This window comes from Nicotiana attenuata, chromosome 8 (assembly GCF_001879085.1).
Source record: "Nicotiana attenuata strain UT chromosome 8, NIATTr2, whole genome shotgun sequence".
Taxonomy (NCBI): Eukaryota; Viridiplantae; Streptophyta; class Magnoliopsida; order Solanales; family Solanaceae; genus Nicotiana; species Nicotiana attenuata.
Window position 1 is genome coordinate 17,160,614 of NC_031996.1, and position 27,748 is coordinate 17,188,361.

A 27,748-nucleotide genomic window follows, 5' to 3' on the forward strand; every position below is an offset into this window, starting at 1 on the left:
GTCAGGAAAAGCTGATCGCTTTACATAAATTTGTAAGTATTTGGACGGACGAGGGGAGAAAGAGAGAATATGGAGAGAAGAGGAGAGAGAGGAGAGAAAAAAGGAAAAGAGTGTAACAAAATCCCTTGATTGAATGCAAAAATAATGGATTTGGGAGTATTTTAAGGTGGATTGTATATATTTTGTAAACAAAACTTGTTTATGCCAGGTAATTAGCTAAACATGGACATTAAAGGTAATAAAGTTTCAATTAGTGTATAGGAATGAAAAAGTCCCTGAGAGTTTTACATTCCTATACACTATATGAAACTATATTACCCTCCCTACTCAAGTTTTACTATAATTACATATTATATACCCAATTACCATTTATTTACATTTTAAGGAAATTAATGGTAATAATTAGTGTCCTAAAATCACTCTATCCCTCCATTAATGCCTATTTCCTGTCACGACCCGAATTCCCCCACCGTCGGGACCGTGATGGCGCCTAACATTAAACCCGCTAGGCAAGACAACTTTACTGACTATTTTACCTTTTTATTTATATCTTTAAGCAATTTGCAAATTAATATAACATAAACAGCGGAATAAAATGCGGAAGAGCAAAATTTAACCGTTTAATGTAATACTAGTACGAAATCCAAAATGAAACTCCACCCAGAACTGGTGTCACAATATCACGGACTATCTAGGAATACTACAAGTAGTGGTCTAAATAAGAAAATACAAGTCTGTCTGAGAAATAGATAAAAACTGAATGGAAATATGATAGAAGAGGATGCCAAGGCCTGCAGACGCCTGCAGGACTACCTCGGGTCTCTACTGGACTGAAGGCAACAACCTCAATCTATGGTCCGTAGGGTCCAGTACCGGGATCTGCACAAAAGAGTACAGAGTGTAGTATCAGTACAACCGACCCCATGTACTGGTAAGTGTCGAGCCTAGCCTTGGCGAAGTAGTGACGAGGCTAGGACACAACAACCAAATAACCTGTGCAATTAAATCATATACCGGAAGCAATAATAACAAGAATTAAACAGAGTAAGAGGGTAAAAGGGGAAACATGCTGAGAGGGGTACCAAGTTATAACAAATATAAAGGAAGGAGACAAAGTAAATATCAAACTCGAAGCAACGGAATTAATAACACAATGACAAGTGCACGATATCACCCTTCACGCTTTTACTCTCGTCCTCACCATAGAAATCAACAGAAATGGCACGACATCATCCTTCGTGCTTTTACTCTCTCATAATCATGGCACGACATCACCCTTCGTGCTTTTAATTTCATTAATATGGCACGGCATCACCCTTCGTGCATTAACACTCACAATATCGGCACGTCATCACCCTTTGTGCATTAACACTCACTCACAATCTCACGCACGGCATCACGCTTCGTGCTTTACACTCTTCCTCACCCAAACAAATACAATGATAACATCCTAGCAAGGGAATCCACAATAGAAACATCAATAGAAACAATACCGTCCCGGCAAGGGAGTCAACAACAAGAACAATACCATCCCGGTAAGGGAATCAACTATAACCATCTAGCTTCAACAATTACTTCACAAATAAACCTTAGCTTGAACCAATACTCAACAATAGTCAACTACCAAGAATTTATCATAAACCTTGTACCACAGTGCTAATCATTAATTTCAACAATTACAATACATAATAAAAATCACAACAATCTTAATATTAGACTCACGGGCATGCTTGACACCAACGTATAGATACTCGTCACTTCACCTATACGCCGTACTCAACACTAACACATAGCAAATAAGACACAACACCTATTCCCTCAAGCTAAGGTTAGACCAAACACTTACCTCGAATTCCACGACCAAACTCAAGCTCAAATACCGCTTTTTCCCTTTTGATTCCACTTCCAATTCACTTGTATCTAACCCAAATTAATTTAACAACATCAATAAATGCTAAAGAATTCAACTCCAATGCTTAATTATAGGTTTTCTATTATTTTCCCCAAAAAGTCAAAAATCGACCCCGGGCCCGCTTGGTAAAACTTGATGTTCAGACCAAAACCGATCACCCATCATCCACGAGCCCGAATATGCAATTAGTTTCGAAATCCGACCCCAAAACGAGGTCTAAATTCCAATTATTCAAAAAGCCCTAACTCTACCCAAATTCCCAATTTCTACCATAAAACCCTAGATTTTTGGATGAAGATTGATGAAATGCAAAGGGAAATTGAAAGAAAAAGGCTTAGAATCATATACCAATACTTTGGGGAAGAACTTGCCTCTTGAAAATCGCCTCAATGCTCTCTAGTTTTGAAAATATGAAGTTGTGGGCTAAATTCCCATTCTGCTACTGTTTTAAAGAGACTGGGCAGGCCTTCTTCGCGTTCGTGAAGGGCCTGCCGCGTTCGCGAAGAGCTGCCTTCTCAGGCTTACGCTATCGCGAGTTCTTCCACGCGTTCGCAAAGGGTATATCCCTCTGGACTTCGCGTTCACGGACCTATGTGCGCGTTCGCGTAGAAGAAATGACTGATTCCCAGCCCACCTCCATTACACTACGCGTTCACGAAGAGCAAACCCCTAGTGCTCTACGTTCGCGACCAAGGCCTCGCGTTCGGGTTTAAGAAATTCCTCCCCAGCCCAGCTTGTACTTTGCGTTCGCGTTCGCTGCTTCGCGAACGCGAAGAACAAAATATTAGCACACCAGAAGCAGCAATACAGCAGAAGTTCTTAAGTCCAAAACATCCCGAAACCTATCCGAAACTCACCCGTGCCCTCCGGCCCCAAACCAAACATGCACCCCAACCTAAAAACATCATACGGCTCGTTCGTGCGATCAAATCGCCAGAATAACGCCTAGAAATACGAGTTTAGCATCAAAATCAAAGACAAATCTCAAGAACTCTTAAAGTTTCCATTTCACAACCGAGGGTCCGATTCACGTCATATGAATTCCGTTTCTTACCAAATCTTACAGGCACAACTTAAATACCATAACAAACTTGTACCGGGCTCCGAAGCCAAAATACGGGCCCGATACCATCAAATTCAAACATCTATAAATTTCCATAAACTCTTATATTTTCAGTTAAACAATTTCTTTCAAAAATTCATTTCCCGTGCTAGGGACCTCGGAATCGAATTCCGGGCATACGCCCAGGTCCCATATTTTTCTACTGACCCTCTGAGACCATCAAATCACGGGTCTGGGTCCGTTTACCCAAAATGTTGACCGAAGTCAACTTAAATTCAATTTTAAAGGCAAAAATTAGCATTTTATCAAATTTTTCACATAAGAGCTTTCCGAATATACGCTCGGACTACGCACGCAAAATCGAAGTGGAAAAAAAAGGAGGTTTTTAAGGCTTCGGGACACAAATTTGACTTTCAAAACAAGAGATGACCTTTTGGGTCATCACATTTCCTCTCTTCTTCCATAAGAATTCTAAATTTTTACTCTCTTCTTCAAAAAATCACCTCCATTAACGTCTGTGCTTAGCTTGATTTTCAATGAAGAAGAAAATAGCTTCAAAGAACAGCCCTAAAAAGGGGAAGGAGCCGATATTCCTACACTTGATTTGGGTATTTTATTAGAGAATTCACCCAAAAAATTATTATTTATTTGAATTGGGTGTTGTTGCAAAGAATTAGAAATTCTCTGTACGTCTCTCTCTATCTCACTATCACTAATTTCAGTAATGTAAAGCAAAGGAAAAGAGAGTAGCAATTCCACCATCGACAGCCATTAAAAAGCTTTGAAGCTTTGAATTTGAGTTTGGGTTTTGAAAAATAATTATTTGTTTGGATTGGGTGTTGTTGCAAACAATTGGGAATAGGGTTTGAAGTTTATATCTCAATTTTATGGGTGTTTTGGTGAAGATTAGACTTGATTTTGGCTGAATTTCAGATTGAAACTCGAAGAAGAAGAAGAAGAAGAAGAAGAAGACATGATATACATTTATATTTGCGAAATTTTAGTTATATATATATATATATATATATATATATATATATATATATATATATATATATATTATTCAACAATTGTATGAAAGTTGAACAACATTGTATAAAAATTATATTTAAGTAATATGATACAGTAGTTGTATATAACTGAGTAGAAATATTGTAGATAAGTTGTATAATATATAATTAGTTGTATAAAATTTATTTTTACTATGTATAAATCAGATACAAAATATACAAAAGACATATTGTATAAAATTTGTATAAAATTTGTATTTAAGTTATATGTTATTGTAGTTGTATTTAACTGGGTAGAAATAATGTGTGAAAGTTCTAGACAAGTTGTAGATAAATTGTATAATATATAATTAGTTGTATGAAATTTGTTTTCACTATGTATAAATCAGATACAAAATATACAAAATACATATTGCATAAAATTTATTTTTAAGTGGTATGACATTGTAGTTATATATTACTGGGTATAAATAATGTAGATAAGTTGTATATAACTTGGGTAGAAATAATGTAAAGTTACATGCCACTATATGAATGCGCGACACAAAAAAGGTGCCATTTTTAATTCTCTCATTTCATATTCTTTTTTGTTTGTGGCTCAAAGTCTGTATTGTTGTTAATCTAGAATGAAATAAAGAACAAAAATTGCCAATGATTACTTAATAAATTTTATTAGTTCTTATAGTTACACTAACTAAAAATAATATATCTTTTCAAGTTTTAAATAAAAATGAGCTTAAAATTCATATCTTTTCAAGGACCAGCACCCTTGCTCTAGTAATCAATTTTTCTCTCTCTTTATATTCTTCGATCTAATGTACCTATCAATCATCGATTTTGAAATGCTTTTAATTAACTTAAAATTGATATTATTGAGTATTATAGTGAAATGGATCTGACTTGAGCGAACAGATTTAGATTGATGCTTTGGCAATTTGTTGATTAATCAATTTAATTATTTTGGGTGACAAGTGGCTTGTACCTCGGCATTCACATTCGGACTTCTCTAGGTGTTTACAATTGGTAGCAAAAAGGATCATGGAAAACTGATCCCTTTGATGCACGAACAATTTTTGGTCAGGAAAAGCTGATCGCTTTACATAAATTTGTAAGTATTTGGACGGACGAGGGGAGAAAGAGAGAATATGGAGAGAAGAGGGGAGAGAGGAGAGAAAAAAGGAAAAGGGTGTAACAAAATCCCTTTAATTGAAGGCACAAATAATTGATTTGGGAGACTTTTAAGGTGGATTGTATATATTTTGCAAACCAAACTTGTTTATGCCAGGTAATTAGCTAAGCATGGACATTAAGGGTAATAAAGTTTCAAATAGTGTATAGGAATGAAAAAATTCCTGAGATTTTTTGTAACGACCCGGCCGATCGTTTCATGAGTTACCGCTTCGTTTCCCCCATTTCTGCTTCTTATTGCCTTGTTCAGCTGTATTTTGTGTTATCGGGTTGGTTGACTCGGGTTCGAAGAGGATTTGGTAATATTGAGACACTTAGTCTCTTTTAAGAAAGCTTAAGTTGGAAAAGTCAACCGGATGTTGACTTATGTGTTATAGGGATTGGATGTGAATTCCAATGATTTGGATAGCTTCGGGAGATGATTTGGGACTTAGGAGCGTGATCGGAATGTGTTTTGGATGTCCGTAGTAGATTTAGGCTTGAATTGGCGAAAGTGGAATTTTGGCGTTTTCCGGTTGATAGGTGAGATTTTGATATAGGGGTCGGAATGGAATTCTGAGAGTTGCAGTAGGTCCGTTTTGTCATTTGGGATGTGTGTGCAAAAATTTCAGGTCATTCGGACGTGGTTTGATAGACTTTTTCATCAAGAGCGTAATTCGGAAGATTTTGAGAATCTTAGGCTTGAATCCAATGCGTTTTGGTTGATTTGATATTGTTTGAGGTGTTTTGAAGATTGGTATAGGTTTGGATGGTAGTATATGACTTGTTTGTGCTTTTGGTTGAGGTCCCGGGGGCCTCGGGGTGATTTCGGATGGTTGACGGAAAGATAGAAAATTGGAAATAGCAGCTGAAGTTTTAGGACTGCTGTCATAACCGCATCTGGGGTTGAAGGATCGCAGATGCGACCACCGCATATGCGACCACCGCAGATGCGGAAGATCAGTCGCAGAAGCGGAAGGAGCCAAGGGAGGCAAGAACCGCAGGAGCGGTTAAGGAACCGCACCTGCGATGGCGCAGGTGCGGGTTGTGCATCGCAGATGCGGAAAGGGAACGTTTAAGTGATGACCGCAAATGCGGCGCTTGGGACCGCATAAGCGGTTGCGCAGGAGCGAGTTAAGGACCGCAGGTGCGGAATCCCTGGATCAGAATGTATATAATTTTTCCTTCGCGATTTTCAAAGGTTTTCACCATTTTTAAACACGATTTCTGGAGCTTTTTGGGCAATTTTGAAGAAGGAATTCAAGGAGACTTCATTGAGGTAAGGTTTTGGATCACAAAAACTCGTCCTTATGGTATTATTTCACGGATTAGAGTTGAAATTCGTGGAAAAGATTGGGTAAAGATGGAAGAAACTAGGGCTTGGGAACTTAGGTCTTTGATTAAGGATTTGAAGGGCCATTTGTGGTCGGATTTTAGAACTTTTGATATGTATGAACTCGTGGGGAGATAAGGAGTCTAATAATGTAAAACTTATCGAATTCCGAGACGTGGGCTCGGGGGTCGGGTTTGGCTAATTTCGGGATTCGTGTTGTTTTTCGATTGTTTTCGAGTGGGCTTTGTCCCCTTAGCATATTTTGATGGTTATGTTCTGATTTTGCCTAGATTTGGAACATCCGGAGGCCGATTCGAGGGGCAAAGGCATCGCGAGCTAGAGTATGGGCCGGATTGAGGTGAGTAATGATTTTAAATGTTGTCTTGAGGGTATGAAACCCCGGATTTCACATCGTTGTGCTATTTTGAGGTGATGCACAGGCTAGGTGACGAGCGTGGAGTGTAGCACCATTGGGGATTGTGACCTAGTCCGTCCTGTACGACTATTAAGTCGCGTATTTAGTTGGAAACTATTTGATATTAATATATTCTTTGAAAGTATTATTATGTTTGGGGCTAAATGCTGTGTTTGGGCCTTATGCCAACTGTTTGGACCCTTAGGGGATTTTTACTGTTATTTCCTCAATGTCTTATTTTATATCTGTACTCAGTCATGCTATATTGTATCGTTTCATAACTCAGCATGTTTATTCTGTTTTAACACTTTAAATGATATTTGGGCTGAGCATCATATTTTACTGTGCCCGAGTGGCTTTTAGAGATTTCTGACTGAGTAGGGCCGAGGGCCTGTGTTGTGAGGATTTTTATGGGATTGGGCTGCACGCCGCAGCAGTATTGTACTGATTATGATTATGAGGCCGAGGGCCTAAGTTTTACGCCACGAGGTGGCTTGATATGAGGCCGACAGTCTATTGATTATGCCACGAGATGGCTTGATATTGCGCTTGGGCCGTAAGGGGCCCCTACCGGAGTTTGTACACCCGCAGTGAGCGCGGGTACCCATTGTGATATGAGATATAGCCCGAGGGGCTGGTATTGTTCCATGTAATTGCCCGAGGGGCTAATTCTGTTGACATTGTGGCCGAGGGGCGGATTTTTATGTGTTTATCTCTTCTTGCTGCCTTTCTTTTACTTGTTTAGCTGTTAAAAAGGTATTTTAAAGAAGCTTATTCTGAACTAAGGTGTTTCATGAGATTTCACTGTTTTGTTGCACTTTATTGGTTTTATTTTGCCTCTTTATGGCATCCTGTTGTGATTTTTCGTGATTTCTTATCGATTAGTCTTTATTTATTGTTATTACTCACTGAGTTGGAGTACTAACTTTACTCCCTGCACCCTGTGTGCAGATTCAGGCGCTTCAGGTCCTGCTAGTGAGGGTTGATAGCTTCCAGCAGATTTCCGGAGTCCACTAGGTAGCTGCTCGGCATTCGCAGCCCAGTGTTTCTCCCTCTTGTCATTATTTCTTTCCCTTGTACTGGATTTTAATAATAGACTGTGTAGTCCCTTTTCCACATTTCGAGACTTATGTTAGATGCTCATAACTGGTGACACTCCGATGTCGGGCTGTATTGGTTTTTTCGTAAATTGTACTATTTCACTTCCATTTTGGTTTTTTAGCATGTTAATGACTTAAATTGTGTTATTATAATTGTTTAAAATGAATTGGGAGTTGTGTCGGCTGGCCTTGTCTTCACGAGAGGCGCCATCACGACCGGGTCTGGATTTAGGGTCGTGACAAGTTGGTATCAGAGCCTATGTTACATAGGTCTCACGAGTCATGAGAAGGTTTAGTAGAGTCTCGCGGATCGGTACAAAGACGTTTGTATTTATCCTCGAGAGGCTGCAGAACCTTTAGGAAAACTTCATATTCCTGAAATTCTTGTCGTGCGAATCTGTTGATCCGAGTACTAAACTTCTGCTATTCTATTCTCTCACAGATGGTGAGGACACGAGCGCCGGTCAGGATGGACGACCACCAGTGCCACCGNNGTGGAAAACACCTGGCTCAAAAGGTGAAAAAACCATGACCTACTACTCAGTAGGATTTTCCCAAACTTCCACTAAAATCACTGAGCCAAAGCAGCATTTACAAAACTCTTTGTAAACCTAAGGATTAACTCTAATCCCGTTGTGGCACACAACCTCAACTGTTGCGACAACTTCAAGTTAATTCTAACTTGAACACTCTAGGTACCTAATACAATTGCTTCTACGAAAGCTGAAAGGTACAATGTAAAATCACCTACTACAATTGAACTAGAATAAAAGATAGACACTAGGAACTGGTTCTTCTATCTTGTTCAAGTAGCTTCAGGATTGCACACTTGAATCACACATAAATTGCTTGCAAAAAGCCTTGCTATTTTGCTCTCAATTCACGTTTAACTTCTGTGTTTTTGTGCAACACATGTAATGTGAGAACATCCTGCAATTTGTAGAGTTAGTAGATGAAGAAATAACTAATTCTGATGCAACTCTTCCTTGGTGGAAGAGTTCTAGTTGATCTCAACTTCTAACTCCTTCCCTATTTTGGATAATGTTCTTTTTGAGTAAGGAGTCCTTCTCCTTATCAATTATGCAACCTTTTCGATCAGGAGATATTAAATACACCAAGTTAAGCTTATCTCCTTCACGTGCATCCCACATGCTCGAATCTGCCCGTTTTTATGAACCTGAGGGATGGACCTGGTTCATGCCTGAGTTCCTTTGTCAGTCTTCAAAACTAACCTTTACTTGGGCCAACAGACTGTGTAGTCCCTTTTCCACATTTCGAGACTTATGTTAGATGCTCATGACTGGTGACACCCCGATGTCGGGTTGTGCTGGTTTTTCCGCAAATTGTAGTATTTCACTTCTATTTTGGGATTTTTAGCATGTTAATGACTTAAATTGTGTTATTATAATTGTTTAAAATGAATTGGGAGTTGTGTCGGCTGGCCTTGTCTTCACGAGAGGCGCCATCACGATCGGGTCTGGATTTAGGGTCGTGACATTTTTACATTCCTATAACTATATGAAACTATATTACCCTCCCTACTCAAGTTTTACTATAATTACATATTATATACCCAATTACCATTTATATACATTTTAAGGGAATTAATGATAATAATAGTTTCCTAAAATCATTCTAACGTATCTTCCACTCCCCCCACGTGTAACGACCCGACCGGTCGTTTTAAAAATTAATGCCCTGTTTCCCTATTAACTGCATTCCTCGTGTTTGTTTTTGCTATTGTTAGTTGTCGGGAGGATTCGTTTTGAGTTTCGGAGTGTTTTGGGACACTTCGTCCCTAAATGAGCGCTTAAGCTTTAGAATTTAGACCGTAGTCGGAGCAGCATGAAGACAACCTCGAAATGGAATTCTGTTGGTTCTGTTAGCTCCATTGGGTGATTTTGGGCTTAGGGGCATGTTCGGATTATGTTTTGGAGGTCCGTAGCTTAATTAGGCTTGAAATGCTGAAAGTCGAATTTTTGAAGTTTTCGGTTCGATAGTGAGATTTTGATATCGGGGTTGTAATGGAATTCCGGAAGTTGGAGTTAGGTCCGTTGTGTCATTTGGGACGTGTGTGCGAAATTTCAGGTCATTCAGGTGAGGTTTGATAGACTTTTTGATCAAAAGAGGAAATCGGAAGTTTTGGAATCCTTAGGCTTGAATCCGAGGGTGATTTGGTATTTCGGCGTTATTTTGAGTGTTCCGAGGGTTTGTACAAGTTTGAATAGTGGTATATGACTTGTTCGTATTTTTGGTTGAGGTCCCGGGGGCCTCAGGATGATTTCGAAAGGTTGACGGAAGGATTTGGGAAATGGTTGAAGCAGCTTCAGCTGCTGAACTTCTGTCCTAACCGCACCTGCAGATTGGGGACCGCAGGTGCGTGATCGCAGAAGCAAGGAAGTAGCTGCAGATGCGGCTAGGCGCTTGGAGTTCAGAAATTGCGGGTGCGAGAGCTGGAGCGCACCTGCGAGACCGCATGTGCGGTAAGTGAAGCGCAGGTGCGACCCAGTGCATTACGTGGTTTTTCGCAGAAGCGCACCTGGGACCGCAGGTGTGGAAACCCTGGGCCAGAACCTATATAAGTTTCTATCGCGATTTCAACCTATTCTTTCACCATTTTCATCCGAGAATTTAGCTTTTTGGGAGGTTTTTGAGAGAGGATTCAAGGGATCTTCGAGGAGGTAAGATTTTTGGAAATCAAAAGTAGCTGCAGATTCGGCTAGGCGCTTGGAGTTCAGAAATTGCGGGTGCGAGAGCTGGAGTGCACCTGCGAGACCGCATGTGCGGTAAGTGAAGCGCAGGTGCGGCCGAGTGCATTAAGTGGTTTTTCGCAGATGCGCACCTGGGACCGCAGGTACGGGTCCGCTGGTGCGAGGTCAAGGCTGCAGGTGTGGAAACCCTGGGCCAGAACCTATATAAATTTCTATCGCGATTTCAACCGATTCTTTTACCATTTTCATCTGAGAATTTAGCTTTTTGGGAGGTTTTTGAGAGAGGATTCAAGGGAGCTTCGAGGAGGTAAGATTTTTGGAAATCAAACTCGTTTATATGGTATTATTCTACTGATTTGGCAAGAAATTTATGGAAAATAAGGGTTAAAATTTGGGGGTTTAGGGTTTGAAATTGGAGACTTGGAATTAGGGATTTGAGGGGTTGTTTATGGTCCGATTTTTATGTATTTGGCATGTATGAACTCGTGAGAGTGTAAGGATTCTAGTTTTGCAAATTTTGTCCGATTCCGAGACGTAGGCTCGGGGGACTTTTTGGGCGATTTTCCTAATTTCGCGTGTTAGCTTCGAATTTAATAGTTGAATTAGCTACTTGAAGTTATATTTACATTATGCAATTAATTTGAATAGATTTGGGCCATTTGGAGTCGGGTACTCGTGGCAAGAACGTGATATCGAGTTGATTGAGCTGGTTCGAGGTAAGTGGCTTGCCTAACCTTGTGTGGGGGAACTCCCCTGAGGATTTGGTATTGTTGATATATGAAATGCCTTGTATGTGAGGTGACAAGTGTGTACATGTGCTAATTGTGGAAAATCCTGTTTTCATTAAGTAACTATAATCGTGTTTTCTCCCTCATTGTACACTACTTGCAATTTAAACCTACTGTTAGTTTAGGGAATCATGTCTAAGTGACTTAATTGCTTTACTTGCTCAAACTGCTTTATTTGAATTCTGTGCAACATGCTAGGTTAGAAATACTTGTTTTTCCTTGGTATGAAATTGGATTGAATTGAATATTCTTCGCGTTGCTGCTGTGTGTTTACTTTGGAACTACGGGCGATATCCCGGTAGACCCCCTTGCCTGTTTATTTGGGATTACGGATTGGTATTCCGGTAGATCCCCCTGCACATTTACATTGGAACAATGGGGCAGCACCCGGTAGATTCCCCATGTACAGGATATTTACATTTGGGACTACGGATTGGTATTCCGGTATATCCCCTGCGCACTATGAGTTTGACTACGGGACGACACCCGGGAGATCCACTGGATATTTACATTTGGGGACTACAGGACGATATCCTGGGAAATCCCCGGTTGCTATCTCTGTGTGGAGTTACATTTTTTTCCGTGATTTTTTTTTCTCCGTTGCAGTTGTTTTTATCTTTATTATCCTGTGTTGCTTCTTACTGCTTTATATCTTGATATATATATATATATATATATATATATATATATATATATATATATATATATATGACTGGTAGGGCCCTCACCTTCCTCGTCACTACTCAACCGAGGTTAGGCTTGGCACTTACTAGGTACCGCCGTGGTGTACTCATGCCCTTTCCTGCACATGTTTTTCGTCTGCAGATCCAGGTTCATCGGCTCAGCCATACCGTTAGCGAGACGAGGTGATCTCTAGAGACTTTGAGGTATATCTGCCGCGTCCGCAGATCGAGGAGTCTATCTCTATTCCCTCTATTAGCTTTAGATCTCCTGTACTTTTTGTTGATTAGACATTCTAGAGTTAGAACCTTATGTATACATTTCTCAGCTTGTGATTTCATGAGATTCCGGGTTTTGGGAGTTGATTCAGTTTTTGAGAACATGTATTGGTTTATGCCGAGCGACATCTTAAACGTTTTATTTCGTTTTGTCTTCAGTTTTCCTTTATTTTCGTATTTCGTTTCTTTTCCGCAATTTGTTAGGCTTACCTAGTCGTAGAGACTAGGTGCCGCAACGGCAGTTCACGGAGGGCGAACTTGGGTCGTGACACCATGTTTCTCTCTCCGTATCCCACCCCCTCCCCCACGTATCTTTCACTCACCCACGATTTTCTCTTCACAAAATTCAGAATCCCTCCATTAACGCCTATTTCCTCTCTTCTTCAATAAGCATGCTAAATTTTTACTCTCTTCTTCAAAAAATCACCTCCATTAACGTCTGTGCTTAGATTGATTTTCAATGAAGAAGAAAATAGCTTCAAAGAACATCCCTAAAAGGCAAAGGAGCCGATATTCCTACACTTGATTTGGGTGTTTTCTTAGAGAATTCACCCAAAAAACATTATTTGTTTGAATTGGGTGTTGTTGCAAAGAATTGGAAACTCTCTCTACGTCTCTCTCTATNATTGACAGCCATTAAAAAGCTTTGAAGCTTTGAATTCGAATTTGGGTTTTGAAAAATCATTATTTATTTGGATTGGGTGTTGTTGCAAACAATTGGGAATATGGTTTGGGGTTTACATCTCAATTTTGAGGGTGTTTTGATGAAGATTAGACTTGATTTTGGCTGAATTTCAGATTGAAACTCGAAGAAGAAGACATGATATACATTATATTTACGAAATTGTAGTAAAATTATATTTATATATATACATATATATATATATATATATATATATATATATATATATATATATAATTAGTTGTATAAAATTATAACTGATTAGAAATATAACTGAGTAGAAATATTAGTTGTATATAACTGAGTAGAAATATTATAGATAAGTTGTATAATATATAATTAGTTGTATAAAATTTATTTTTACTATGTATAAATCAGATACAAAATATACAAAAGACATATTTTATAAATTTTGTATTTAAGTTGTATGTTATTGTAGTTGTATTTAAATGGGTAGAAATAATATGTAAAAGTTGTAGATAAGTTGTGGATAAATTGTATAATATATAATTATTTGTTTGAAATTTATTTTTAATATGTATAAATCAGATACAAAATAAACAAAATACATATTGTATAAAATTTATTTTTAAGTGGTATGACATTGTAGTTATATATTACAGGGTAGAAATAATGTAGATAAGTTGTATATAACTGGGGTAGAAATAATATACAGTTACATGCCGCTATATGAATGCGCGACACAAAAAAGGTGCCATTTTTAATTCTCTCATTTCATATTCTTTTTTGTTTGTGACTAAAAATCTGTATTGTTGTTAATCCAGAATGAAATAAAGAACAAAAATTGCCAATGATTACATAATAAAATTTATTAGTTCTTATAGTTACACTAACTAAATATAATATATCTTTTCAAGTTTTAAATAAAAATGAACTTAAAATTCATATCTTTTCAAGGACCACCACCCTTGCTCTGGTAATCAATTTTTCTCTCTCTTTATATTCTTCGATCTAATGTACCTGTCAATCATCGATTTTGAAATGCTTTTAATTAACTTAAAATTCATATTGTTGAGTATTATAGTGAAATGGATCTGACTAGAGCGAACAGATTTAGATTGATGCTTTGGCGATTGGTTGATTAATCAATTTAATAGTTTTGGAGGACAAGTGCCTCGTACCTCGGCATTCACATTCGGACTTGTCTAGGTGTTTACAACTGGTAGGAAAAAAGGATCATGGAAAACTGATCCCTTTGATGCACGAACAATTTTTGGTCAGGAAAAGGTGATCGCTTTACATAAATTTGTAAGTATTTGGACGGACGAGGGGAGAAAGAGAGAATATGGAGAGAAGAGGGATGAGAGGAGATAAAAATGGAAAATGGTGTAACAAAATCCCTTGATTGAAGGCACAAATAATGAATTTGGGAGCCTTTTAAGGTGGATTGTATATCCTTTGTAAACAAAACTTGTTTATACCAGGTATTTAGCTGTCACAACCCGTTTCCCATCCTCGGAGTCGTGATGGCGCCTACTAATGCGAGCTAGGCAAACCAATTAATAGCACAAATTACCTTTTTACCCATTTCATATTCATTAACAATTTCGAAGTAATAGCATTTACACGGCGGAAGTTAACATAAGCGGAAGAAAAATAACAAACTATCTGAACATAAATACCTAGTACAACTGTTTGAGTCTCGACTACCCAGAACTGGTGTCACAGTTTCACAGATGGTCTAAGAATACTACAAATAAAGGGCCCGAAGAAATAAATACAACACTGTCTCTAGAAATGCACGAAAGAAACATGAATAGTAGATAGAAGGAGACGCCAAGGCCTGCGGACGCCTGCAGGACTACCTCGGGTCGCCTGATGATCAAGAATCAGCAATCTCACTGCGGTCCAAACTCCACAACATTGGGGTCTGCACAAAAGAGTGCAAAGTGTAGTATCAGCACAACCAACCCTATGTGCTGGTAAGTGCCTAGCCTAACCTCGGCGAAGTAGTGACGAGGCTAGGACCAGACCACCAAATAAACCTGTGCAATTATATAATGTACAGCGAAAAGTAAAGCAGAAATAAACAAGTAAGGATGGGAGGGGGAAACATGCTTCGGGGAATGACAGGTAGAAACAGAATATCAAGAGAACTATAGAGGAATCAAAACCCAACCACTAATAAGAATAAGGTAAAACAAAGGCAGATTTCACTTTCCTTTCACATCTTGTTGCAGGCGTGCAACCCGATCCCATTTTCTGTATCTCGTGGCAGGCGTGCCACCTGCTCCCATTTTATTATATCTCGTGGTAAGCGTACCACCCGCTCCCATTTCATTATATCTCGTGGTAGGCGTACCACCCGCTCCCATTTCATTATATCTTGTGGTAGGCGTACCACCCGCTCCCATTTTATTAAATCTCATGGTAGGCGTACCACACACTCCCATTTCATTATATCTCGTGGTAGGCGTACCACCCGCTCCCATTTCATTATATCTCGTGGTAGGCGTACCACCCGCTCCCATTTCATTATATCTTGTGGTAAGCGTACCACCCGCTCCCATTTCAAGCCAACAATAATCACAAGGAATCCCGGCAAGGGAACAATATCATCAACAAACACCCCGGTAAGGAAACAATGATATTTCAACAATATCCTGGCAAGGGAGAAACAACTATAACCAAACTTGTTACGACACCTAACTACCCAACTATAACCAAACTTGTTACGACACCTAACTACCCAGCTATAATCAAACTTGTTACAACACCTAACTACCTCCGCTATAACTAAACTTGTTACAACACCTAACTACCTCAGAAAACAATTTTCTTTAAAAATTCATTTCTCGGGCTTGGGGACCTCGGAATTCGATTCCGGGCATACGCCCAAGTCCCGTATTTTCCTACGGACCCTTCGGGACCGTGAAATCACGAGTCCGGGTCCGTTTACCCAAAATTTTGACTGAAGTCAACTTAAATGCATTTTAAGTCAAAATTTTAATATTTTACAGATTTTTCACATAACAGCTTTCTAGCTACATGCCCGGACTGCGCACGCAAATTGAGGTGAAGATAAAAGAAGTTTTTAAGGCCTGGGAACACAAAATTTAATTTAAAAGCAAGTGATGACCTTTTGGGTCATCATATTCTCCACCTCTAAAACAACCGTTCGTCCTCGAATGGACAGAAGAAGGAAGTACCTGAGTCGGGGAAAAGATGGGGATAACGGCTCCGCATATCAGACTCGGACTCCCAGGTCGAGGCCTTAGGAGGCTGACCTCTCCACTGAACACGAACAGAAGGAAAACTCTTCGACCTCAACTGACAAACCTGCCGGTCTAGAATGGCTACTGGCTCCTCCTTATAAGACAAGTCCTTGTCCAACTGGACAGTGCTGAAATCTAGCACGTGGGATGGATAGCCGTGATACTTCCGAAGCATGGACACATGAAACACTGGATGCACGGCTGATAAGCTCGGCGGCAATGCAAGTCTATAAGCCACCTCTCCCACTCAATCAAGAATCTCAAACGGACCAATGAACCTAGGGCTAAGCTTGCCCTTCTTCCCAAATCTCATCACGTCCATCATAGGCGACACTCGAAGCAATACCCGCTCACCAACCATGAAAGCCAAATCTCGAACCTTGCGGTCGGCATAACTCTTTTGCCTGGACTGAGCTGTACGAAGCCTATCCTGAATGATCCTGACCTTGTCCAAGGCATCCTGAACCAGATCTGTACCCAACAACCGAGCCTCTCCCGGCTCAAACCATCCAACCGGCGGCCGACACCGCCTACCATATAAGACCTCATAAGGAGCCATCTGAATACTCGACTGGTAGCTGTTGTTGTAGGAAAACTCTGCTAAACGCAAAAACTGATCCCACGAGCCTCCAGAGTCAATGACACAAGCTCGGAGCACATCCTCCAAAATCTGAATGGTCCACTCGGACCGCCCGTCCGTCTGAGGATAAAACGCTGTGCTCAACTCAACCCGCGTGCCCAACTCTCGCTGAACTGCTCTCTAGAAATGTGAGGTAAACTACGTACCTCGATCCGAAATAATAGACACGGGCATACCATGANGGTTGTGTTCATGTGGGAAATGGACCATCTACCACATGTCGTGCGCACATGCCTTGAAGTGCTTTCCACCCACACTGCATCGAACTTCTTCTGAGTCCGTGGGAGTCTAGTAACAAAGTCCATAGTGATATGCTCCCACTTCTACTCGGAAAGCTCAATCCTCCGAAACGAACCACCGGGCCTCTGATGCTCGTACTTAACCTGCTGACAATTCAAACACCGAGCCACATACGCAACGATATCCTTCTTCATTCTCCTCCATCAATAATGCTGTCGCAGATCCTGATAAAACCAACTCTCGGAGTCCATCCACACTAGGCTCATAAACTCGACCCTGCAATCTCAAAACTCCATTATCACCCAAGGTAATCTACTTGGCACCTCTGTGCTGCACCGTGTCTCCAAGGACACACAAATGGGGATCATCATACTGCCGATCTCGGATACGCTCCAATAATTGTGAACGAGCGACTGTGCAAGCTAACACACGGCTGGGCTCAGAAATATCCAACTTCACGAACTGGTTGGCCAAAGACTGAACATCCAAAGCAAGCGGTCTCTCACCGACCGGAATATAAGCTAAACTGCCCATACTGGCTGACTTCCTACTCAAAGCATCGGCCACCACATTGGGCTTTCCCGGATGATATAAGGTGGTGACATCAAAATCCTTCATCCACTCTAACCACCTCCCCCGCCTCAAATTCAACTCCTTTTGTTTGAACAAATACTGAAGACTCTTGTGATCCGTGAACACCTAACATGCCACGCCATACAGATAATGCCTCCAGATCTTCACGCATGGACAATGGCTGCTAACGCCAAATCATGAACCGGATAGTTCTTCTCATGGATCTTCAACTGTCGCAAAGCATAGGCAATGACCTTGCCATCCTGCATCAACACTGCTCCAAGCCCAACACGAGATTTATCACAATAAACTGTATAATGCCCTGAACCTGTGGGCAAAACCAACACCGGTGTCGTAGTCAGAGCTGTCTTGAGCTTCTGAAAGCTCGCCTCACACTCATCCGACCATCTGAACTAATCACCCTTCTGGGTCAACCTGGTCATCGGGGCTGCAATAGATGAAAACCCCTCCACAAACCGACGATAGTAGCCTGCCAATCCCAAGAAACTCCCTCTCTGTAGCTGATGTTGGTCTAGGCTAGTTCTTGACTGCCTCAATCTTCTTCGGATCCACCTGAATACCCTCTGCTCATACAACATGACCCAGAAATGGAACCGAACTCAACCAGAACTCACACTTCGAGGACTTAGCATATAACTAACTATCCCTCAGAGTCTGAAGAACCACTCTAAGGTGTTGCTCGTGCTCCTCCTGGTTGCGGGAATAGATCAATATATCCTCAATGAAGACTATCATGAACGAATCCAAATAAGGCCTGAACACTCGGTTCATTAAATCCATAAAAGCTGCTGGGGCATTTGTCAACCCGAATGACATCACCAAGAACTCATAATGCCCGTACCGAGTGCGGAAAGCTGTCTTAGGGACATCGGATGCCCTAATCCTCAACTGATGGTAGCCAGATCTCAAGTCAATCTTTGAAAATACCTTGGCACCCTGAAGCTGATCGAACAAATCATCAATCCTCGGCAGCGGATACTTATTCTTGATTGTAACCTTGTTCAATTGCCGGTAGTCAATACACATTCTCATTGACCCATCCTTCTTCTTAAAAAACAACACCGGCGCACCCCAATGCGAAACACTGGGTCTAATGAAACCCTTCGCAAGAAAGTATTGCAACTGCTCCTTCAACTCTTTCAACACAGGCGGGGCCATACGATATGGCGGAATAAAAATGGGCTGAGTGCCCGGAGCCAAATCAATACAAAAGTCAATATCCCTGTCGGGTGGCATACCCGGTAGGTCTGAAGGGAAAACCTCAGGAAACTCACTAACAACGGGCACAGACTCATTAGAAGAAACCTCAGCACTAGAATCACGAACATATGCCAAATAGGCCAAACACCCCTTCTCGACCATACGCCGAGCCTTCACATAAGAGATAACACTACGGGTAGAATGACCAGGAGTACCTCTCCACTCTAAACGAGGTAAACCCGGTAAGGCTAAGGTCACAGTCTTGGCATGACAGTCCAAGATAGCATAGTAAGGTGATAACCAGTCCATCCCTAATATGACACCGAAATCATCCATGTCCAGAAGAAGCAAATCTACACGAGTCTCAAGACCTCCAATAACCACTATACATGAATAATGGACGTGATCCACTATAGTAGAATCACCCACCGGCGTAGACACATAAACAGGGGCACTCAAAGAATCACTAGGCATGACCAGATACGGCACAAAATAAGACCGAAGCTTCTCTACCACAAACCAGAACAGTACCTGTACCTCCACCTCTAATACCTTTACCTCCACCTCTAGCATCTCTACTTCCACCTCTAATACATCTAGCTAACTGAGCGAGCTGGACGAGTCCCTCAATGAACCTCCTCACTCTCTCTCACGGTGGGAATTATGATAAGAGCAAGATGAGCCAAGTCGATGAATATGATCTCGTACTGAGTAACAGTCATAGAACCCTGCTGGAGATGCTCAGACTGCCTCCGATAGACCTCTCTCTGAGTGATGGGGAGAAACTTCTCCACAAATAGCTGCGTGAACTGTTCTCAAGACAAAGCTGATGACCTAACTGGTAGAGCCAATCAATAATCTCTCCAACAGGTCTTGGCGGATCCAGGCCATCGAAGAGTGACAAAATCGATCCCATTGGTCTCCATAATCCCCATGTTCCTGAGAACCTCATGACAACTGTCTAGACAATCTTGAGGATCCTCAGAAGATGCACCGCTGAAAGTAGTAGTGAAGAGCTTGGTGAAACTTATCCAACCTCCACAAGGCCTCCGAAGACGTAGCTGATCTATCACCGGTCTGTGCTGCTGCTCGGCTGAAGAAGCGGTACGTGACCTCGCCATTCCCGAAAGGACAAGAGTAGAGGTTTCAATCAGCATTGAGAAACCAAACCACACGACAAGAAAGAACAAATGTGAAGTTTTTCCTAACTCTGTAGCCTCTGGGGGATAAATACAGACGTCTCCGTACCGATCCCTCAGACTCTACTAAGCTTGTCTGTGAACTGTGAGACCCATGTAACCTAGAGCTCTGATACCAACTTGTCACGACCCGGATTTCCCACTATCGGAGTCGTGATGGCGCCTACTAATGCGAGCTAGGCAAGCCAATTAATAGCAAAAATTACCTTTTTACCCATTTCATATTCATTAACAATTTCGAAGCAATAGCATTTACACGACGGAAGTTAACATAAGCGGAAGAAAAACAACAAACTATCTGAACATAAATACCTAGTACAACTGTTTGAGTCTCGACTACCCAGAACTTGTGTCACAGTTTCACAGACGGTCTAAGAATACTCTAAATAAAGGGCCTGAAGAAATAAATACAACACTGTCTCTAGAAATGCACGAAAGAAATAGGAATAGTAGATAGAAGGAGACGCCAAGGCCTGCGGACGCCTGCAGGACTACCTCGGGTCGCCTAATGATCAAGAATCAGCAATCTCACTGCGGTCCAAAGTCCACAACACTGGGTTCTGCACAAAAGAGTGCAGAGTGTAATATCAGCACAACCGACCCCATGTGCTGGTAAGTGCCTAGCCTAACCTCGGCGAAGTAGTGATGAGGCTAGGACCAGACCACCAAATAACCTGTGCAATTATATAATATACAACGGAAAGTAAAGAAGAAATAAACAAGTAAGGATGGGAGGGGGAAACATGCTTCGAGGAATGACAGGTAGAAACAGAATATCAAGAGAACTATAGAGGAATCAAAATCCAACCACTAACAAGAATAAGGGAAAACAAAGGCAGATTTCACTTTCCTTTCACATCTTGTTGCAGGCGTGCAACCCGATCCCATTTTCTGTATCTCGTGGTAGGCGTGCCACCCGCTCCCATTTCATTATATCTCGTGGTAGACGTACCACCCGCTCCCATTTCATTATATCTCGTGGTAGGCGTACCACCCGCTCCCATTTCAAACTTGTTACAACACCTAACTACCTCCGCTATAACTAAACTTGTTACAATACCTAACTACCTCAGCTATAACTAAACTTGCTACAACACCTAACACAGAGAATTATCAACCTAAGCATCCGTAATATCAATTAAGAACACAATGCAAGGGATTCACAACTCAACAATAGCCCGGCAAGGGGGCAACATAATGATCTCTTCCCTTTCTCACTTTTACTTCACAACTCGAACCAATGCTCTAGAGTTTCAGTTATCACTTATACTATCACAATTAGTTATACAACTAGAGCCAACGCTCCTCAATGTTCATAGGTCACAATTCTTTTCACAACATTACACAACAAATAGAAATTTTCACCAAGGCATGAATAATATAACGAAATCATGGAAATCACAATATAAGACTCACGGTCATGCTCGACACCAACGTATAGATACTCGTCACCATGCCTATACGTCGTACTCAACAAGAAACAAATAGCAAATAGGACACAACTCCTAATCCCTCAAGCTAAGGTTAGACCAAACACTTACCTCGAACTTCCACGACCAACTCAAACCTCAAACACCGCCTTTCCTTTCGAATTCGGCTCCAAATCAATTGTATCTATACATAATCGACTTAATAACATCAATAAACGCCAAACAATCCAATTTTAATGCTTAATTATAACATTCCAATTATTCTTTCCAAAAACCCAAAATTGACCCCGGGCCCGCTTGGTCGAAACACGAGGTTCGGACCAAAATCCAATCACCCATTCACCCACGAGCCCGGATATATAATTTGTTTTGAAATCCGATCCCAAAACAAGGTCAAATTCCCAAATAATCAAAAGCCCTAACTCTACCCAATTCCCCAATTTTCTACCATTGAAACCCTAAGATTATTGATAAAAGTTGATGAAAAACATTAGATAGTTGAAAGAAATCAGTTAATGAATACTTGTGATTTGAGAAGAAAATCTCTTGAGAAAATCGCCATAGTTCTTCTATTTTTGTGAAAATTTGAAAGAAAAATCGCTGAAGTTATGTTTTTAAAAGACACACTGCCCGACTTCCGCATCTACGACTCGTGGGTCGCATCTGCGAAGCCGCACGTGCGAAAAAATGGTCGTTTCTGCGGAAATGACTTGGCCCACTAGGGCCGCATCTGTGAGGGATAAATCCACTCCTACGGAACCGCTTCTGCGGAATTTTGCCCGCATCTCCGAAGGCTTCTGCACCTGCGATGCACTTCTCGCACCTGCGAGTCCGCATCTGCGGCACAAGAACCGCAGCTACGGTTACACCAGAACTGGTGCAACAACAGTATTTTTCCTAAGTTTAAACACCCCGGAGCCTACCCGAAACTCACCAGAGCCCCGGGGCTCCAAACCAAACATGCGTGCTAACCCAAAAATATCATATGAACTTATCCGTGCGATCAAATTGCCAAAATAACCTCAATAACAACGAATTAAACCTCAAAATCAATGAATTTCCTCAAACTTCTTAAAACATCAATTTTTCCATTTAAAGTCCAAATCACGTCAAATGACATCCGTTTCTCACCAAATTTCACAGAATCATCTTAAATCATATATAAGACCTGTAACGGGCGCCAGAACCAAAATACGGGCCCGATACCAACATGTTCTAATCAATTTTCATTTCAAAATACATTAAACAATTTCAGAAAATAATTTTCTTTAAAAATTTATTTCTCGGGCTTAGTACCTCGGAATTCGATTCCGGGCATACGCCCAAGTCCCGTATTTTCCTACTGACCCTCCGGGACAGTCAAATTACGGGTTCGGGTCCGTTTATCTAAAACGTTGACCGAAGTCAACTTAAATGCATTTTAAGTCAAAATTTCAATATTTCACAGATTTTTCACATAACAGCTTTCCGGCCACACGCCCTGACTGTGCACGCAAATCGAGGTGAAGATAAAAGAGGTTTTAAGGCCTCGAAACACAGAATTTAATTTAAAAGCAAGTGATGACCTTTTGGGTCATCACATTAGCTAAACATGGACATTAAGGGTAATAAAGTTTCAAACAGTATATAGGAATGAAAAAATTCCTGAGATTTTTACATTCCTATACACTATATGAAACTATATTACCCTCCTTACTCAAGTTTTACTATAATTGCATATTATGTACCCAATTACCATTTATGCATTTTAAGGGAACTAATGATAATAATTAGTCTCCTAATATCACTCTAACGTATCTTCCACTCCCTCCACGTTTCTCTCTCCACATCCCACCCCCTACCCCACGTATCTTGCACTCACCCACGATTTTCTCGTCACAAAATAGAATCCCTCCATTAACGCCTAATTCCTCTCTTCTCCCATAAGCATTCTAAAATTTTACTATCTTCTTCAAGAAATCACCTTCATTAACGTCTGTGCTTAGCTTGATTTCAATGAAGAAGAAAATAGCTTCAAAGAACAACCCTAAAAAGGCAAAGGAGTCGATATTGCTACACTTGATTTAGGTGTTTTCTTTTAGAATTCACCCAAAAAAATATTATTTGTTTGAATTGGGTGTTGTTGCAAAGAATTGGAAATTCTCTCTACGTCTCTCTCTATCTCTCAATCCCTAATTTCAGTAATGTAAAGCAAAGGAAAATAGAGCAGCAATTCCACCATTGATAGCCATTAAAAAGCTTTGAAGCTTTGAATTCGAATTTGGGTTTTGAAAAATTATTATTTGTTTAGATTGGGTGTTGTTGCAAACAATTGAGAATATGGTTTGGAGTTTATATCTCAATTTTGAGGGTGTTTTGGTGAAGATTAGACTTGATTTTGGCTGAATTTCAGATTGAAACTCGAAGATGAAGAAGAAGAAGAAGAAGAAGAAGAAGAAGAAGAAGAAGACATGATATATATTATGTTTACGAAATTGTAGTAAAATTATAGAAAAATTGTATTTTATATATATATTTTATTTAACTATTGTATGAAAGTTGTGACGAACCGACCCGTCGTCACGTGAGTTACCGCCCCGTTTCCCCCATTTTTTGCTTCTTTATGCCTCATTATCAGTGTTTTGTGTGAACGAGTTGGTTTGGATTGGTTTTAGAAGGAAATGAGACACTTAGTCTCTTTAAGGAAGGCTTGTTTTGGAAAAGTCAATCGGATGTTGACTTATGAGTTAGAGGGCTCGGATATGGATTCCGATGATTCGGTTAGCTTCGGGGGATGATTTCTGACTTAGGAGTGTGATCGGAAGTGATTTTGGAGGTCCGATGTAGAATTATGCTTGAATTGGCGAAGTTAGTATGTTGGCGATTTCCGGTTGATAGGTGAGATTTTGATCCGAGGGTCGGAATGAAATTCTGAGAGTTGCTGTAGCTTCGTTAGGTGATTTGGGATGTGTGTACAAAATTTTAGGTTATTCGGAGGTGTTTTGGTTGGGTTTTTGATCAAATGCGTGTTTCGGAAGTTTTAGAAAAACTTAGGCTTGAATCCGATTTGAAATGATGGTTTTAGTGTTGTTTGAGGTGTTTTAATGATTGGAACAAGTTTGAATGATGTTATGGGAGGTGTTGGTATTTTTGGTTGAGGTCCCGGGGGCCTCGGGGTGATTTCGGATGGTTAACGGGAAGTTTGGCTTTTGGAATCTAAGAAAAATTGCAGTTGCTTCTGGTAATTTCGCTCCTGCGGAATCGGGATCGCAGAAGCGGTACCGCAGGAGCGAGGGGAGAGTCGCAGAAGTGGGGAGGACCGCAGGGGCGGATTTGGTGACCGCATCTGCGGAGTCGCAGATGCGACAAAATGACCGCAGATGCGAATTTTGGATAATTAATGGGATCTGCAAATGCGGAGCTTGGTCCGCAGAAGTAGAAGCCGCAGATGCGTGAATTCGACTGCAGAAGCGGTTATTTCCGCAGAAACGGCGTGTTGACCGCAAAAGCGATATTAGGACCGCAGATGCGGTAATGACTGGGCAGTGCTATTTAATTCCATCTTCGCGAATTTTTGAAGGGTTTCATATTTTTAACTCGGACTTGGAGGATTGTGGGCGATTTTGAAGAGGGATTTCAAGGGGTTTTGATAAGGTATGGATTCTTGGACTTAAAACACGATTTTATGGTGTAAATACATGGATTAGAGGTGAAAACTCAAGTAATTAATGGGCAAAAATGGTGGTTTAGGACTTGAAACTTAAGAGAGCAAAAATTAGGATTTGTTGGGTCATTTGGACTCCGATTTTGGTAATCTTTATATGTATAGACTCGTGGCGAGATAAGGAACCCGCTGATGTAAAATTTTCTGATTTTTGAGAAGTGGGCCCGGGGCTCAGGTTTTGCTAATTTCGAGATTTTAGCTATTTTTCGATTCTTTTCGATTGGGTTATGTTCCTTTGGCATATTGTGACGCATTCATTGTAGTTTTGGTCAGATTCGACGCGCGAGGAGGTCGATTTGAGAGGCAAGGGCATAGCGAGCTAGGATTTTGGCCGGCTTGAGGTGAGTAATAGATGTAAATGATGTCCTGAGGGTTTGAAACCCCGGATTTGCACATCGTAGTGCTATATTGAGGTGACTTGCATGCCGGATAGCGAGCGTGGGGTAGAGCACCATTGGGGATTGTGACTTGGTCCGTCCCGATAGATGAATTTACGGTGTATTTGACTGAATATCACCTGTTATCATTATGTTTTGACCTGATTGTCATATTTGGGCTTCGTGCCAATTGAATGAATCCTTCAGGGATTGCTATTACTGGTTTCTTACCATTTTTACGTGTAATTGAACTCAGTCCTATTAATTAATACTGCTTTGCACACTCAGCCACTTTTTTCTCAAACTTGAAACTTAAATAATATTTCTAATGAAGTTGGGCTGAATATTTATATATTATTGTGCCCTAGGGGCTTATGTGATTCTGGACTGAGCATGGGATCGGGCTGCGCGCCACAGCGGTATTATATCGATATTGATATGAGGCCGAGGGCCTAGTTAATGCCACGAGATGGCTTTATATTGCGCTTGGGCCGTAAGGGGCCCCTCCCGGAGTTTGCACACCCCCAGTGAGCGCCGTCGACGATAAATAAATGGAGCGGGCTGCACGCCGCAGCGGGTACTAGAGAGTACCGGACTATGTGTTGCATTTCATATTTGATTGTCATTTTCTTACTTATATGTTGTAGTTTTTCCTTAATTGTTTTCATTGGTTTACGGACTTTATATTATTTGGATTAAATTGCTGCATTTATAGATCGCTTTGTGCCTATTCAGGATTTCTTATTCTCAGCCTTCATTTATGTTTATTACTCACTCGGTCGGAGTACTCACATTACTCCCTACACCTTGCGTGCAGATCCAGGTACATCTGAGGCTGAGTGAGGACTTCTCTGCCGAGTAGCATATCCGGGAGTATCAAGGTAGCTGCATGACGTCTGCAGTCCTGATCTTCCTTTCTATCTTATTGCTTTATTTCCGTATTTGTTTAGAACGATATGTAGTAGGTTGATACTCATGTATTAGAGGCTCAAACTCGTGACACCGGATTCTCGGGCTATGTAGTAGTATTGTTATTTGGGATTCTGCATGTTTTAACTCTATTTCCGATTTCCAGTACTATGACAGTAATTTAACTGTGTTAATTAAATTCATGAGCTGCATAAAAATGGCTAAGGTTATTAAATTGGTCGGGCTTGCCTAGCAGTGTGTTGGGCGCCATCACGATCGGGATTGGGGTCGTGACAAGTTGGTATCAGAGCCTAGGTTACTTGGTCTCGCGAGTCATGAGTCGGTTTAGTAGAGTCTCGTAGATCGGTACAGAGACATCTGTACTTATCCTCGAGAGGCTGCAGAACCTTTTGGAAAACTTCACATTCTTGAAATTCTTGTCGTGCGGCTTTGTTGAACTGAGAACTAAACTTCTATCATTCTATTCTCTCACAGATGGTGAGGACACGAGCTACCGGACGTGGCGGACGACCACCAGTACCACCTACTGAGGCCACCAGAGGCCGTGGACGCGGTCGTGGTCGTGGCAGAGGCAGAGCAGCCGGGGCAGCACCTGCTGATCCACCAGTTGCCCCAGCTCAGGATCAGGCTCCAGCTATGGACACACCAGCAGCACCTGTTCAGGCACCAGCTGTGCCTATCGTGATTCCGGGTCTTCAGGAGGCCTTAGCACAGATATTATCAGTTTGCACTGGCCTGGCTCAGGGAGTTTCAGCCACCACAGCAGCAGCAGCAGCTACTTCACAGGCTGGGGGAGGTAATCAGACCCCCACTGCTCGTACACCTGAGCAGGTAGTGCAGGGACTACAGACACCAGAGGCACCTCCAGCTCAGCAGGTTGCACCAGTTCAGGGCTTCGTGGTTCCAGCTATGCCAGACGATGAGCAGCATCATCTCGAGAGGTTTGGTAGGCTCCAGCCTCCACATTCAGTGGTGCTGAGGGCGAGGATGCCCAGGGTTTTCTTGATAGGTGTCAGCGTATGCTCCGTACAGCAGGGATTCTTGAGTCGAGTGGTGTGG

General features: G+C 41.2%; 1 protein-coding gene across 1 annotated transcript in view; it reads right to left on the reverse strand.

Annotated features, from left to right (window-relative positions):
• Positions 823 to 27,748, reverse strand: part of LOC109231530 — a 34,990-nt gene continuing 8,064 nt past the window's right edge. Inside the window, exons 5-6 of the mRNA XM_019397191.1 lie at positions 1,847 to 1,920; positions 823 to 879 (exon numbers count right to left, since the gene is read on the reverse strand). Coding sequence (XP_019252736.1) covers positions 823 to 879; positions 1,847 to 1,920 — 131 coding nt within the window. The remainder of the gene's footprint in view (positions 880 to 1,846; positions 1,921 to 27,748) is intronic.